Raw genomic sequence first — 17,883 nt, forward strand, 5'->3', positions numbered from 1 at the left:
AGGTCGGGCACAGTGGCTCATGCCTGTAATCCCAGCACTTTGGAAGGCCTAGGTAGGCTGATCGCTTGAGCCAGGAGTTCCAGATCAGCCTGGGAAACATGGTGAAACCCCATCTCTCCAAAAAATACAAAAATTAGTTGGGCATGGTGGCGCATGCCTCTAGTCCCAGCTACTCGGGTGGCTGAGGCTGAGGCTGAGGTGGGAGGATTGACAGCCTGGGAGGTTGAGGCTGCAGTGAGCCATGCTTGTGCCACTGCACTACGGCCTGGGTGGCAGAGCAATACCCTGCCTAAAAAAAGAATCTAGCACTACATAAACATATCAAATTGGAAAGACAGATTGAAATGAAAGACAGCAAAGGAAAAAATATAAATTAAGGTGATTTTTCTAAAGCCATCAACTTGATATAAAGGCAAATATAGGTGCTAATACAAACATGAAAGAAACAAATATGAAGTGTCTATTTCCCCCCCCGGAATAATCTAGATTCTCATGGGGTTTGACTCAATAAAGTATATTAAAAAATAAAAGTAAAGGCCCTTATCTCCAAGAAAATTCATAAAATCTAATGCTAGATAAAGAAAAAAATACGAAACGCTGACTAGTTTCAAGGTGAGACACCTAGGCATGGCAGGTAAGGATGCACTGTATTTCAAGTGAGTAGGGGTCGGTTTTCAATTGATCTTAAAGTATGTGTTAAATAAATGATCACAAATAGACCTTGGGACAGGTGTGAAGAGTTGTAGCACTTCCAACACTGGGACCTCACAATTCCATCTCCTAATCTTGCCAGCAGTGTCTAAAGGACTCTGTTATGGGAAAGTCTCATATAACAGGCACAAACGGTGTGTCTGGCCCATCTCCATAAAAAGTAAGAGTAAAACTTGATTCTATTCTTTGGAGATACAACCTTCTCCCTGCTTTCTGAATCACCTAACAAAACAAGTATAGACATTCTGGGCTCAATACACCATAGATTAATTCACAAACAACATATAAAACAAAATGTGTAGAAACATTTCACCAAGTTGCACTTCATAATAGCTTTTCTGAATTAAGAAATACGTACAGCAATCCAAGTGGACAATACTTGTCACAGATTATGGGTCTGCACTTCTTGGGCCTTGGGCGGCACTCACAGATCTCACAGTTTTGGGCATCAGTTAGGAAACCGAAGGGACAGTCCAAGGTGCAGCCTTGTTTACGTTCTGAGCATAGTTCCTCGCCTGTGAAGACACAGAGACGGCATGTTTCTTCCAAAGATGAACAGAGCAGAACACTTCGATGCTAAAATACCGTCCCTGAATCCTCCACTCTTCCACAGATCTCAATTTCTCAGCTCTACCATGGCACTGGTTATCATTAAAAAGCATAGACTGTGCTATTTCATGGTTATCACATGACTCCACGGTTTGGTAATAATAAACAAAATAAAGTCCAACTTTGAAATGCATAGATTTCTAATGTGTACTCAAATCTGGTAGGCTCTGAGTGAACAGCAGGCTGATAACTATTATAATTAATGACTGAGATCATTTTTCCACGAACTTTATAAATCACTTCAAACCACTGATGACCATTTACGTTACGTGGGAATTAGAAATTTACAGTCCAATTTTCATTATATGTTTTATTTCTATTGCATGTCCATAATAATGCATGTCCTTTTTTCTTTTTCTTTTTTTTTGGAGACAGAATCTCTTGCTCTGTCACTTAGACTGGAGTACAGTGGCGTGATTTCGGCTCACTGCAACTTCTGTCTCCTGGGTTCAAGTGATTCTCCCACCTCAGCCTCCCAAGTATCTGGGATTACAGGCATGCGCCACCACGCACAGCTAATTTTTGTATTTTTAGTAGAGATGCGGTTTCGCCTTCTCTACTAAATGTTGCCAGGTTCTTCTTGAACTCCTGACCTCAAGTGATCCGCCTGTCTCAGCTTCCCAAAGTGCTGGGGTTACAGGTGTGAGTCACTGCGCCCATCCCATAATGCATGTTTTTAAATATCCACATGATAATTACTTTTATGGGTGTTAGATGCTCTCATATAATACTGCATATTGTATGCAGCATAAGGGATTTCTTACTATTACTTTTAAAAAAGTACATCTTTTACGACATGATAGTAATTAAAATATTCAGTGTTATATTTAGATATGTTTTTTCTCTATGTGCTGACAAATACCCCTGTATTTGGATATACTTACATAATAGGCTTTTTAGTTAACAGGCTAAAAAATGTGTATGTTGAAAAAATACTCATATTAATGTTTAAGTAACCACTATTTGAAGTGTTCAAAGTATCCCCTGTTAGCAGAATCTGGAGTGATGTTTAACTGTCCTCTGCTAGTCAGTTACAATACTATTTTAGAAGAACAAAAAGGAAAGTAGCAATGGTGACTAGCAACATTACTGAAGTTATTAGCTTAATAGAAGTCTTCTAAAATGATTTTAAAAGGTTATATAGGGCTTACGAGAGAAAAGGGAAATAGAAATGTTTAAGGTTAAAAAGAAAAAAGCATGCTTAATTATATAAAGCAAGCAAGTTGAGACCTGTGTGAATTAAATGTAGAATTTGAAAGACAATCAAATTTAAAGAAGAGAAGTTAATATGGTGATGGCCAAAGTACGGCAATGTTTGAATGTTGTTCTACATGGACTGGTGAGGTGGGAAGCAGAGTCTTATTACTGGAATGATGAACAAATTTTTATTTTATCTGGACATCCTTTAAGCATGAATATTGTAATAACACATAAGTCACTGGGAAAAACAGAACGCGTCTGTCCCCTCAAAACACACTTATAATCTAAAATTAAACCTTAACTACAATGAATAGGTGAAATGGGTCCGTGTTTTACATAAATATTTCAAGATAGCATCTTTTGTGAATCTTAGTTGGCAATATTTGCATATTTAATTTGCCATCTTTTAAAAAGGAAAATGGGATTTATGGGGTAATTTTCTACTCTGTCATTATCATAAACCTTTTATTACACATATAAATATAACCTCATGGGCCTGTATTACACTGTAAAGCAACTGATTACTAATTTGCATCCTTAAAAGAGAAATTCTAAATGGTTCATTTATAAATTTGTAATTATATGACTTGAAAGGTCATAATTTTTCATTCCCCATTATTAAGGGAATGGTGAAAAAAGAAGACTTTGTTAGTCATGTTTCTCTAACACAGATCTAAGTTGTGAACCCATTTTTCTGTCACAAGAATGCTTAGGTCATGACTACAAATGGATTATGTTGGGAAATAGATGAATTAAAAACACCCTGAAAACTTGCCAGAGTCAGTCAACATCCCTTGGGATTAAATTCCTTTAAATTTTGGAGCCTGAGCACCTTGGTGCCTTTATTTTTCTGGTCCTGCAATAAAGAAGGAGTTTTTCCGTAGACCTTGATCTAGAACGTGCTTCACCTTTAAAGAAAACTGTTGCGTCTCCATTCAAGTTTAAACAATGTGATGAAAACTAGTCTGTAGTCTACCTCTGCTTTGCAATGGAATGGAATTTCAAACAAAGGCTGGTACATTTAAATAAAAATACAGGACATTCATTAGAAGGAGACTGGCTATGCTTCCTAGGAGTGGGATGCTCTAGTGCTGCCCTGAATTGGGACCATTCTCCTGCATGTTATGCTCTGGCCCATCTACATTCAGCTTCCCAATAGAGGGAGCTCTAGGCCCAGGCCCTAGTATCTTTAGGCACACTGTATAGGGACTACCATGGTATTTGGTACAGAGTGGGTATTCAACAACATTTGCTAACTAAATGCATCAATCAATGTTCTTGTTACCTACTCCTCCACTGTCATCAAGACTGCTATATTATCAGAGAAATGACAGCATGAAAATAACTTACCCTGATAACATTGAAATTTTCCTTCAATACTAGCACTTGCCAAAACGTCTCAAAATACCATCTTCTAGTTCAGAAATAGACAACATTAAAGACTGGAAGGTAGTCCTAAATCCACATATGTCAATTACGAAGTTTTCTTAAGAGAAGTGCATCATCATGGCAAACATTTAAATAAAGAGCAGACTGACTGCGGCTGGCTCGAACCTGTAATCCCAGGACTTTGGGAAGCTGAGGTGGGAGAATTGCTTGAGGCCAGGAGTTTGAGACCAGCCTGTGCAACATAGTGAGACCTTGCCTCTGCCAGAAAATAAAACATTAGCTGGGTGTGGTGGTGAGTGAATGTAATCCCAGCTACTTGGGAGGCTGAGGCAAGAGGATTACTTGAACCCAGGAGGTCGAGGCTGCAGTGAAAGCTATGATTGCACCACTGCACACCAGCCTGGGTGACAGGGCGAGAACCTGTGTCTAAAAAATAAAAAAAAAAAAACATAAATAAAGAGTAGAAAAACAGTATTCATAGAAGGGTAGGGGTTTATATGTTTGTTTTTAAAGCTTTAGTACATCACTTGAGGCAACCATGCAGAAAAAGGTGGCTTTATGTTCATAATTTTTCAGCACTATGACTTTACCGTGATCTAAAATTGCTTTCTAATCCATGGGGAGAAGTTACTATTGAAGAGAAAGTGACGAATAATGGCAAAGTACAGGGCCTGTACAGTATGGCCGGTCGACAGCAACTATGTAGTAAAACTCTGTTCATTCTGGAAAAAAAGAAATGTTTGCTCCTATGCTCAAAACGTGACACAGCTGTCGGGGGCGCCATTCATTATATATAAATACAATGTAACCTCCATGGAGAAAACACTGTGGATGGTGTCCCCTAGAGGAGTACCGCATACTTCTTTGCTGTAGTACAGCAGGTCCTCAAACAGCAATGGTTTTATTCAACATCATTGTGTCATAACTTTTACGAGGGGAATAAAAACCAGTTCTCGGTTGGGGCCACTCTCTGTGTGGAGACTGCATGTTCTCTCCATGCTGTGTGGGTTTTCTCTGGGTACTCTCACATCCCAAAGATGCGCACATTAGGTGAACTGGGGTATCTACATGGTCCTAATCTGAGTGTGTGTGTGTGTGTCAGTGCACCCTGCAATGGGATGGTGTCCTGTTCAAGGTCGATGCCTACCTTGCAGCTTGCAGAGCTGCTGAGATGGGCTGTGGCCACCCTCCACCCTGGACTGGAATAAGCAAGTTGGAAAATAAATGAGTGAATAAATACAAATTCTTATAAAATAAAAATTTATTAAAGCAGGTGATAATCACATAAACGTACAACAATAAACACTCCAGGACAAAAGCGTTCAGTGACCCTGCCACACTGGGTATGGTATGTGTTTGAACTGCACGGCAGAAGGAGGTGCTCCTTACAACGTTTGCTTTGCAAACATTTATTCGTTGATTCAACACAGCACCACTACAACCACTATCACTCACTGATTCATTAAAAATGGGGAATCATCATTGTACTTGTTTTTTGTTAATCTTTCTTAAATGTATATATAACTCATGCTTAGTTTAATTTTTACTATTAGAAATGTTTTAGGTCTTTATTTAGAAGTTTGGTGATGTTTTCATGACCAGAAATATATGGTAGGAACTTAACTCTTGTTTATATCAATTAGCCTCTGGTAAAACTGGTTTTGTTACATGTCATTTCAGGTAAAGTCATAGTTTCCAAGAATCTATAGAGGATGTTAAGTGAGGACTTAGTGTATTTTAAACTCTTAGCTACTGGCAATTCCTACAAACCTATTATCAGTTCAGGATGGCCATGAAGTTCCCAAGACTATTAAATAAAGAAATGCAACATTACAAATGGTGGTCCCAATTTTGACCCTGATAGGTGTTAGTTTAGAATTGCAGTGAAATAAAACAAGGAGCCTGCCTCCCTATATTTGATGCTGCAGCCTTCTTGTGATGTTTGATTCAGATACATATTTCATGAAAAATATGAAGGCTCTTTCCTCTCTGCTGACTGATGCAGAATTCTACAAGTCTGCATCAGTTTCTAGAAAAAGCATTATTAATGTCTAGAATTAAAGAATGTTAAAATTGGAAGAGAAGTTACAAATAATCTGATCAAATCCATTTGATTTAAAGATGTGTACACTAAGATGCCAAAAGACTGATGCTACTTAATTCATACAGATGCCTTTCATACAGAGTTTATGTAGTAAGCAGGTATATTATGTCTATTAGCAAAAGACACTGGTTAAAGAGCAATGTTGTTAAAAGCTTGTATCAATAAAGTGTTAGGTTACTAGTTGCTTTATATCATTTTAAAATAATTTTAGTTTTAAACTTTTGTTGCTATCATACTTTTAAAAACTTTTTTTAATTCTAAACAGGTTTTTGAGGAACTGAGTCAGGGATAATGTAAACTTTCTGTATGTCCTGGAGTACTACTTTTCTTAGTGTTACAAGAATGCTATTTGTTACGGATTAAAACAGCAAATTACATTATGTTCAAATGAAAGAATTCTGTATCATATACTTGCCACATACTTTTGAAGCACATGTTTCTACAGGGTTTTGATTTCAATCCTAATGTGATTGCCTAAAATATGCTAGATTATGTTGTCTCTTTACAACATATTAACATACGACTAATATTACCAACAAATTACCAATGTGAGTCAAGGGTAAGGACTGTTTTTAATCTTCTTTAGGATATAGTAGGCACTCAACAAATGCTAGATGAATAAAATAATGAGTGAATGAACAACAACAAATCAATGAAGACAGAAGAAATATTTGTGGGGTGCTGGCCTTGTTTTAAGAAATCTTGAAGGGCCAGGTACGGTGCCTCACACCTGTAATCTCAGCACTTTAGGAGATCGAGTCGGGCAGATTGCTTGAGGCCAGGAGTTTGTGACCTGCCTGGACAACGTGGCAAAACTTTGTCTCTACAAAAAAATACAAAAAAAAATGAGCTGGGTGTGGTGGCAGTGCCTGTAGTCCCAGTTACTTGGGAGGCTCAGGTGGGAGGATCGCTTGAGCCTGGGAGGTCGAGGCTGCAGTGAGCTGTGTTTGCACCACTGAATTCCAATCTGGGTAACAAAGCAATACCCTGTATAAAAAAAAAAAAAAAAAAAATCTAGAAGCTAATGGAAACTAGGACTAATCCTTAAGAGAAAACTTAGGTATAAATGCTTAGGACTACTGTGTGTGAAAAAGGTTTTGATGGGATGCAGAAAAATAATGTAAGGGTGCATGTGGGACAAAATAAATACCTATATAAAGCAGCTGCAATAGAAAAAAAATAACCTATTATTCCATAGTTGGCTATAAGAAACTCCCTTCTCTAAAACCAAGGAGGAGAAAGATAATATTTGAGGGTTAAAATGAAATGAAAAAGTAAAAGGAAAGCTGTTGGTGCGAGTGTCCTTAGAGGGCAGGAAGAACTGGAGGCAGGCTGATGGGGCGGGAACAAAGAGGGGCGGGGATGCTGGGGGCTTTCCATATCGGCTAGCTTGGGCTGACTCAGAAGAAGATGCTATAAAATAGTTACAGTGCAGAGTAAACAACAGCCGTATGCCAGCCAAAGAGTCAGCTTTGCATTCATTCATTTATTTAGTCCTTGAAATAACCCATTAGTTTGGTACTATTATTTGCCCTTTACATATGTAGACACAGAGTCCCAAAGAAGTAAAGCAATTGCCTTTATTACCCACGTGGAAGTCAGCATAATTTGTGGTGGACCCAAGATTCAAACCCAGGCAGCCTGACTCCAGTCACACTCTCAGCTTCTTTGCAACACAAAAGCTGCTGTGCAGAGCCTGAGAGGAGAGTTGCATACGATCGCAAGAATCTGACAAAACCCAGGACCTGGAAATTTGGTTTGATTTGACTCATATCCCAAAGGTGTGGCTTCCAAAGTTGCCAAATAACCTGGATTGCTAATACGAATGGGGGAGGTGACAGCAGAATGCTGTATGTCTAGACTTCTGTATAGGACAAACTGAAAAATTCCAATTAGTGTTGAAGTAAGTCTTTAGGTATATGGTGGCGGCAGTGAGTGAGATGACAAGACTAACTTTAAGAAGAATCCAAAATAGGATGGATATATTATTAGAATAGCAAGACCTCAAAGGGAGACCTCAGGCAAGAATGATATCCAAAGGCATCTCTGATCCTGAAGGTTTCCTTTTTATTCACTCAGCCAGTATCTGCTGAGCACCAAGTAGAGCCCTGGGAGACGGGCAGTTCTTTCTCTACTCTGGTGTGAACATAAACCTGCGTTCTGCTGAAGGAAGAAAGCTTCCTCTTAAAAGAATTTACATTTGTACGTTATAGCTTTTGGCTTAAAGTAGTGATATTTCATGAGTGTTTATGCTACAGAAGACTTTTTTCCTTAGGGAAGGTCTTGCATTTTAGTCATCTTTGTGGCCTTAATACCTAGTATACTACCTAGAATGTGGCAGGTGCTCTGTTTATATTAGGTGAAGAAAGAAAGGAAGGAAGGAAGGCCAGCTATCTCTATAAATGGGTACAATTTGCAAATAATAAATTTATTGATACAAAATGCAACGGTCTCCTCCTGTACGTATTTCTTCCTAAGTGTGAATGAAACGGAGGTGCACTCAGGTAGCACATGCTGATGATCCTTTTAAAATGCCAAACAAAACACTAACCTAAAGATAGGGTAAATATGCATCCTCCTTATAGTCTCAACTTGCCAAATGACTATTTGCCAGTGACTATTTGCCAAGGGACATATTTTGACTCTTCCTTCAAAGGCAGTTGAGGGAAACTGCTTCTTTGAACTTAATGATGAAAGATTCCGTGTGAAGTGACCGAAGTCTTAGATAAGCATGACTGAGTGGCCAAGATTTTACAATAGCAAAACCCAGGTGCAAGTGTAGGTGAGGTGACTGGACACAATGAAATCTGTATTTTTAGACTTTTTCGAAACTCAGAAAAAGTGTATTAATATATATGATCCCATGTTAAGAAACATGTAGCTTTCTTAATTTAAGAGGCATTAGAAGGATTAAAATATAAACACTTCATGACAATTACTAATTATCTTGTTCAAAAAACAAGGTTGGCCATTTGAGAAAACTTGGGCTGCCAGGGCAACTCTAGTGAACTTGGCTTTCTCAAGGGAGGTATAAAAGGCAACAGGGACTGACCCTTCCCCAAACAGAATCAAGTGTAGGAGGTCAGAATACCCCCAAATGGGTAGAGGCTTATAGGAAATTTAAAGATGGCAGTAACTACAAGCTCAACAAGAGTTTTTTTTTTTTGTTAGTTTTTTGAAAAAGCGTCTTGCTCTGTCACCCAGACTGGAGTGCAGTGGCACAATCACAGCTAGCTGCAGCCTCGACTTCCTGAGCTCAAGAGATCGCCCCACCTTAGACTCTTGAGTAGCTGGAACTACAGGCCCTTGCTATCATGCCTGGCTAGCTTTTGTATTTTTTTTTGTAGAGATGGGGTTTTGCCATGTTGCCCAGGCTGGTTTCAAACTCCTGAGGTCAAGCAATCCATCCACCTTAGCCTCCCAAAGTGCTGGGATTATAGGTGTGAGCCACCACGCCTGGCCAACAGGCGTTTTATAAACTCAGTTTTAGCACTAACGCCACTGCAGATAGTGTGATGGTCATATGAAACTGAGGAAGCAGAATGGCTTAACTCCTATTTTGTATCTTCTTCAAAAATATTTTTATAAAAGTGACAAATGATTAAGGTTAAGTGGTATGTTAAAGCCTGAGATAACTGATAAATCAGAAAGTGAGCATCTGTCTATGTTAAGTCCAAGCCTCTGAGCCACGGTAATTACACCCACAGGCCCACAGAAAGCCTGCTTATTACAGAACCACTACTGTGTTTGAGACAGATCGAAGAGAATGGAAAGAGATTTAAGAAAATAGGCCAAATGTCAATTCAAAAGGGACAAAGTGTTCTAAAAACTACTTAAATTGACATTCACAACTGAAAATTCTTCAGAAATAATTGTTAAATATATCATTTGTGACATTTAGGGGAATAAAGCACTGACTACCAGGAGCCAGTACAGATTCTGGAATAACAAGCCAGGCCCCTATAACTTCAGCTCATTTTAAAAATAGGGTTTCCAGCAAAGGAATGCTCTGATGTATTTTGTAATATATTTTGACTTCAGACAAGATACAGGTGAAGTGTTTTTCAAGATTTCTTGTGGAGATATATGTTGTCAGCTAAATAACTCTACTCAAGGTATAAATGCTTAGGACTACTGTAAGCAGCTATATGTTCAGCATCATTCTGCAGGTCTTTGTCCTTGGTTCTGTGCAGTTTATTTTAATTCAGTGATTCAGATAAGGAAATATAAGTTGTGCTTATTTAATATAAGCTGGGAGGCATAAAGTATAAATCACATTATCGAGATTCAAAAATATCCCAACTAGTTAGAAAATGGTTTAAAATGATTCGGATAATTTGTTATATTTGGCTGGGTATTTATATCATTTAAAAAAAAATCAAACGTTCTATTACAGAACAGATGAGAACCACCTAACAGCAGGTGATGTAAAAAAGTTCCTAGTGTTTTTAGCTACTTACAACCTCAATATCAGCCAACGAAGTGCAATTCAAGGAGCTAATGCAAACTTAGGCCACACAGTAGCACTGTACTCAGCAGACTAAATTGTGGAGTACCTTTTTCTGAGACAGTGTCTTGTGCTGTCATCCAGGCTGGAGTGCAGTAATGTGCTCTCAGCTCACTGTGACCTTTGCCCCACCAGGCTCAAGCGATCCTCCCACCTCAGCCTCCCAAGTAGCTGGGACCACTGGCGCATACCACCATGCCTAGCTTTTTTTTTTCTATTTTTGGTAGAGGCGGGGATCTCGCCATGTCGTCCAGGCTGGTCTTGAACTCCTGAGCTCCAGTGATCTGCCTGCTTTAGCCTCCCAAAGTGCTGAAATTATAGGCGTGAGCCACCATGCCTGCCCATTCTGGAGTATCTTGATTGTGGGCCATATTTTATGTCAAGACAATGACATATTGTGTGTCAAAGGATGGAAAAGATCAAGAAAGTTCTAGAAACTGTCACCCAAGGAATGGTCAAGGAGAATGAGGATGTTTATTCTGGCAGAAGAATTAGGGGAATTCAAAATGGTTTTAACATATATGGGGGTGGGGTGTGTGTGTATTATTTTATTTTTTTCTGGAAGAAATACAATATACTCTTCTATACTCTAGAAGGCAGGGCCTGGACACATGATTGGAATCTACATGGAGGCAGAGCTGGGGTCAACAAAGTGAAGCACAGTCTAAGGATTATGGATGTCATATGTGGAATGTGACACTATGTGTGGGTGACCTCCTTGTCACTGGATGACCTGGCAAGTGTACTAAAGGAGAGGCTTCTGGGTGGCTGGAAGGATGCACTCCAAAGCCACTCCAGGTCGCACTCCTGATGCAACTGGCCATCAAGGAAACAGAGACAAAAACCACAATAAAGCAGCAGCTCCTTTCTCCCAAATGACTATGTAGTTGTTTGCGTTAAAAATAACTTTTTCCCCCTTTTTTTCAGGTTGTCAAGGGAATCTCTGAACAAAAGTGAAAAAGATATTCAATTACATAATATGCTTTGACAATACCATATTAGACCTCAGAAAAAACATACAGTCTTCTGTCTACTCACTGTTTATGCACTGACAGGTCCGACAACCATTGTGATCGCGTTTGAAACCATTAATGCAGTCCTTCCCTGTCAGAGTGCAGTTTGATAACTCCCCACATGCAGGTGGATCAACTGTGATGATGGTTGGTTCTAATAATAAATAGAGAAAAAAACAGCCAATGAAACATATGATTACCTTTTAGATGCTATTCAATTTTTGAAATTCCACACCATGTTACAAAAATCAAATCAGTAATTGTCGTCAAATCCTAAACTTTTATGCTCTAGTAATATCTTTAACCCCTGAAACAGATACATTTGTGTTCAGATTTTTGAAAATGTGAACACTCTACTTCTTTGTATTTGAGCAATTCATGCAGTTTTTGGTACCTTCACACAATTCTTCTCTGATGGTCACCAGTACTGGAAGCAGACGAGAGCGGTTAACATGAACTCGATTTAAATTGTTAACTGCTCTTCTATTTCTTCCTGATGTTTTCCGGTTTATTTTTTATAATAATCAGGATACCGTTGTCAACTATCAATTTTCTCATTCCCATTCTGTAATACTTCTGAAATCGGTTACTATTTTTTTTCCAAATTAATAAATCAGTTTTTGAGACTAGCTTAAAACACCTGGATTTCTTTTATGTGGCACTCCCTCACTTATGATAGATGATACGACAGATAACTACACACTTATCCTCAGCGCCCAGAGACTTGTGGGAGCAGAGAGAGATACACACATTCAGGAGAAAGAGTGAGCAGCCATGCTGGGAATAAGGGCACTAAACAAAGCAAGACCAGAGGTGACGCTTTACCACATTAATGAAGAATTGCTTTGGGTAATAACGGTAACTACATGTACTTACATAAAGCATATTATGTGTTTATATAAGGTTTAAAGTGCTGTTCATAAATGCCTTCCAGCTTTACCATATTCCAATGAGGTGGGTGCTATTATTATCCTCAATTTACAGATGAGGAAATCTAGCACACTGACCTGCCCATGGTTATGGCATTAGTTTGTGGTGGACCCAAGATTCAAACCCAGGCAGTCTGACTCCAGTCACACTCTCAGCTTCTGTGCAACACAAAATCTGCTGTAATGGTACCTGTTTCTCAATGCATCATTAAGGGACAGTTTATATAATGCCAGGTTGTGGGGACGGTGTTGCCAAAGGGAACAGAGGCACTGACATACTTATGCAACATCTTTTCAACAAAAATATACTAACGTCTTCAAAGTAAGCTGTTGCTCACAATATCTTTGTGAAAGAGCTGAGTACAGAATGTCTCTACCTACATTTTCACAGATGGAAAATATGAGGTGCAGAGAGGGTAACTGGCTTATCTAAGTTTACATAGTAACCCAGTAGCAGGCTGGGAATAGAACAGAACAGAGGTTCCTAATCTCCTGTCCAACACTCTAACCATTAGTCCACACTGTCTTCTCAAGTTTCATCTCCTGTTACCAGGGAAGAGAGATCAAAATAAGTGTTTTAGCTGCCACTGCTGAGATCAAGAGTTCTACATTTTTATCCATCTACTAAAAGGGGACACTGATTCAACTCTTCACAGGTAGCAGGCAACGATGACTTACTAAAGAGATGCTTAGATCAGCATTCTCCCAGTAAAAAATATGTATCTAGTGAGTATAGCACATTCTCTACTCTTATTACAAAGAACAGCATCTTACTGAACAGCATCTTACTAAAATTTTTATATAAGCTTTTCACTGCTATAGTTTCTAATTTCCTTCAATAACCAAGGTATTCTTCCTGACAGATAACTGTAAACATCAAAAAGTAACTAAAGTTTAGTTGTTTTAAGACATCCTGAATTAAACAGCGTATTGCTGCTCCCCTCCATTCTCTTAAAATTTACTGCAAACCTATTTACTAATAGGTTCTCAAACCTATTAGTCTTTCTTTTATCATTACTTTTATTAGCTACCCCAAGTAATGATTCTATTCCAATCTTCAGTCCCAAGACTGCCAATGTTTTGTCAAAATTACTCTAACCACAAATATAAGAGAGCGCAGAAAGCGTTTAAGTAAACCCACCACAGGTTATCCAAGTGAGAAAGGACTTCTATGTTCTAGAGCGATTAGGCCAAAGTTGAGGGAAGAATTCTGAACTCTATGCACACTGCTTTCCTGGACAGCTTATGGGTAAAGAAATGTCTTAAGCATATCTACACATACCAAAATCTTCTATTCTTTACTGACATTTAAGATGTGAAATTTATGAGAAAATTTTGCCTTCAGAAAATATACTATGAAAAAGTTATACATTGAAGATTAAACTGACCTTGAAAAATGTATAATCATCATAGGGTAGTATGGAATTTTAGCAGCAGTGAATTTTAGGGATTTGCTTAGAGAATCTATTGTCCAACTTTTATAAAGATGATCTTCTACCTCTAAATGGTATTTGCTCTCAATAGTGATGTATGTGCTGTTTTTTAAAAATATATTATGATTAACATGCGCTTAAGGTTGTGATCTGTGGCTAGAAAGTGAAAGGAACAAATGGACTGGGTTGTTTGAGGATCAGAACCACAATGCTGACTTGGGCAGCCCCATATCAGTCAGAGAAGCCAATCTATCCAAATGGCTTCAACAGTTAGGTACACAGTCACAGATGTACATCTAACACACATTTCTCCAGGAGAGGAAATATGTTCAATATGTTTTCCTAAAATATTCAGCATAACAGGTTTTGTTCACTTGAACAAATAAAATTGCATAAAGGGCCGTTCAGTATGTGCTGGTCTTACAATGTGTGTGTTAAATATTTCAGGTAAAACAAGTCCCATGGGATACCTTCCAAGCCTCAATGCTGTAGCATGCAAGAAGCAAAAAATCATTTTGTGCCTCTGAAATTAGTATTTTCCCATTCACTTATGACCTATATTAGATGAAAGAAACGGGGAAGTACAGCCATTTCAAATTTTTATACCCTCAATATTTAACATTAAACACAGAAAAACACAACAAAATCTTTTATTCATGAAAACTTTCAATTTATTTTAGAACTATTCAATTTCCCCTCGATAGATTAGGCTGAACACAATAATAGTCATTGTGATATGTTAAATATAGCTAGAAATCTAGCTTTTCTTAAGATGACATTTTAACACGTGGCATCTCATTTTATCACATTTAACAAATACATCTAATTTTCCTACACAGACACAAACTGGAACAAATTTTAAAGTTTTTTTCTGGGTGGTAACACATGTGTCTTGGGTCCTTACTGCTAATACCCTATGTAATTGGAGTAATTGTTGAGTTGTACACATTTGCAGGCAACTAGTTGTCTCCTGGCATTTCAATTGAACTCATCCATTACAGTGTACTGCCTTTCGTCATTCTCCCAACATTTTAGTGCTTGGTTTCCTATCATGTGAGACCACAGCCAGAGTAGTTAAATTTCTGTGAGAACATTACAACAAAAATATGACCTGTAAGTATATAGATTATCTATCTATTTATAAATTATCTAGAAAAAAATCTCACATTATTGTTAAACATATTTGAGAGTTTGCTTCCAGTCCAACATATTATTATATAATCTCAGAACTGATCCTATTACTAATGTCAGGGCAATTTTTTGAGAAACAAGTGCCATGAGACAACTAAGATTCAATTTCTTATGCTAAATAATCAGCTCCAAAGTGAGACATATTTGACACCATTCTCAATTAAAGCATTTCAAATCAATATTATATTTATAGTTCTTAAAGAATAATGACCAAGAGCTGGTCAGATTCTTAACACAGCTTTTATCCAAGAGAGCTCCTGGTGGGAGAAGAGGTGATTTTAAAGAATCTAGAATCATGGTATCTCAGTATGACTGTTTCTCATCCAAAAAAAAAAATAAAGAAGCTTGAGGGAGTGTGAGCAAAGTATGTGAAATATACATTCTGCCTGTCTAAAAGTTAGAGCATCCTGAAATTTGCTCATCAGGAATTGTTATTATCCCAGACTTTTCTCTAGTCTATGCAACAGTGCTTTGAATACGGAAATTACCTGTCGGGTTTTGGTCTGAAGACCAGAAGATTCTCATTTAAATCCTACATTTCTGTGCTCCTATGTTACATGGGGTATGGCACTGAAATTGTGTGTCGGAGAATACAAGCCTTTCTAGGATGATGGTGATCCCCTATCTTTGGTGTGTTTGGTAAACAAAGTTCAATTGAACAGAGGTCCTGCTAAGATTTCTGGAGGCACTGATGCATCCCTGTACGTGATACTTGCTGCCTGGAGCAAAGAAAACTGTCCCCCTTTAAACTAGCTTGGTAGAGATGTGTTAGTAGGCCTCTTTCAAAGGAGAGAAATGGTCTTAGATTTCCTCATTTAGGAGAATGAGGAAATGCTTGCATAGAGGTGGGGTTTTGGAGAGGGGAAATTCAGTGAAGTACTGTTTATAGGATTACCTTGAAATTCTATCTCATCTTGTACTGAATCAGCTGAGGAATCAAAGAAATACCTTAATGTCCTCCAAAGGAAGAAGGCTTGAAACAGCAGGAATTCACTGTCTTTGGCTACAACTATTTCTAAAGGGAACCCTCCAACAGCTTCCTTGTGGAGAAGAATTCTAGAAATAGTCTGAGCCTAGAAGCAATAAAGAACAAAAATGGGTGTTTGTTATGTCTACATCGGTTTGCTGTTTCCTACTCAGCATCTGAGTGGGAAACTTTACTCTCCTCTACCTGTTGTTTTCTTGAACAATTTTTAGAGACCCTCCAAGCACCTTACACTGTCCAGAAGAGCTGTTTTTAAAAGAACCCTTGGGATTGTGTCAGGAGTGCAGATGCTCAGCCACCAATTCTTATCCCAAGTCTTAGAAAACAAAATTTTGAAAGAAAATATCTTATAACATGCAATAACATACACAAACACATGCTGATTCTTTATTTTACATTTATTAAAAATTTAGGGTTACTTCTTCATAACCTAAAAAGCCTAACAGATGTCCTGTCAGTAAAATTATTTCCAGGAATATGTTAGTATTTTTTACAAATTAGAGAGCTTCAGACACTGTTATTGAAAAACACCATCGGTATTTTATATTGATGCTCACGTATTTCCTAGGAGCAATTTTATCTACTTAATGGTGAAATTAAGCTGCTGGGATCACAATTAATTTGATTAAAAATATAAAGTTAAAATGAAAATCATGAATCTAACTTCAAGGCCATGATACTAAACCATAAATATATATTCGGTTATTCAGGTGTTATAAATGTGTTAAGCAAATCTAAGCTCTCTACTTTCTTGCCTTTTGTTACTTTATTTTATGAGAAATTCTCCAAAAACTGGCCAAGGAAGTAAGAAGCTGAAACTCAAATTCAACCTTTTAAGATGCTGGTATAAAGTTTTTAGATCAGTCTTATCCTCACATTATATAGTTCAACAACTCTGGGAGAACAATAAAAATGAACATATTTTGATCCTCAGTTATTTTTAAATGTATAATTATATATAGTTACTTCTGAAACAATATAATAATTGTTATATTTCAGGTACATGTAGCCTAAATGACAATGTTAATGGATGCTTTTAAATTGCTGTCTAATCTGTATTACTTCACTGAACTTCTGGTTTTGAATTAATCCATACAAGGTTCTTAGATAGATTACTATGAGCTGGTTCTCTCTCATAAATAATATTAATTATCTCCATTGAGAAATGTGTGAAGCACTCTTTCTGATTAGCAACCCTGGGAAAGCTGACAACCAATTAGCAGTTCTTGAGTATGGGTGGGTGACTCTGTAAATGTACAACTGTGGAAGGCATACACAGCCATCCCTGTTGGGTCTGTGTGTAGCACTGTCTTGTCAGGAGGGTAATTAACTCTGTTTCCAGATTCTGATTGTCTCTAGGACTGCTGCCTCACTGTGCTGTCCTCTGGTGAACTGTAGGCCTGGCTGTGGAAAGCAGCTGTCTGCCAGCACCCTCTGTTCCTATGCATTCATATGCATACACACCCACACACTAAGAAAAGTCCTTCTGGAAAAACCTCTTTGTAGGCAAATTTCTAGAAAAAAATGCTTTTGTTTTTCCTTTTTATTTATTTTTCTTCTTCTTTTGAGATGAGGTCTCACTATGTTGCCCAGTCTGGTCTCGAACTCCTGACCTCAAGCAATCTTCCTACCTCAGCCTCCTAAAGTGCTGGGATTACAGAAAAAGTACCTTTTAAAGACAGATACATTCTTACATTTCTTTACAAGTGAAAAAATATTCAAGTAGAAGTATTAAGATAAATGAAGCTAACAATTCCTATCTGTCTCTCGTTTCTCTTATTACCTCTTCTTTCAGGCTTTAATAATGCCTTG

At 37.9% G+C, this 17,883-nt stretch overlaps 1 protein-coding gene across 4 annotated transcripts in view; it reads right to left on the minus strand.

Annotated features, from left to right (window-relative positions):
• The window catches only part of CRIM1 (cysteine rich transmembrane BMP regulator 1), a 195,651-nt gene that overhangs the window by 39,709 nt on the left and 138,059 nt on the right, over window positions 1-17,883 (minus strand). For all 4 annotated transcript variants that reach the window (XM_024242035.3, XM_024242036.3, XM_024242037.3 and 1 more), the window contains 2 exons: window positions 11,559-11,687; window positions 1,070-1,226 (listed from right to left, as the gene is read on the minus strand). In XM_024242035.3, the coding sequence (XP_024097803.2) occupies window positions 1,070-1,226; window positions 11,559-11,687 (286 nt within the window). The remainder of the gene's footprint in view (window positions 1-1,069; window positions 1,227-11,558; window positions 11,688-17,883) is intronic.

Source organism: Pongo abelii, chromosome 12 (assembly GCF_028885655.2).
Source record: "Pongo abelii isolate AG06213 chromosome 12, NHGRI_mPonAbe1-v2.0_pri, whole genome shotgun sequence".
Classification (NCBI taxonomy): domain Eukaryota; kingdom Metazoa; phylum Chordata; class Mammalia; order Primates; family Hominidae; genus Pongo; species Pongo abelii.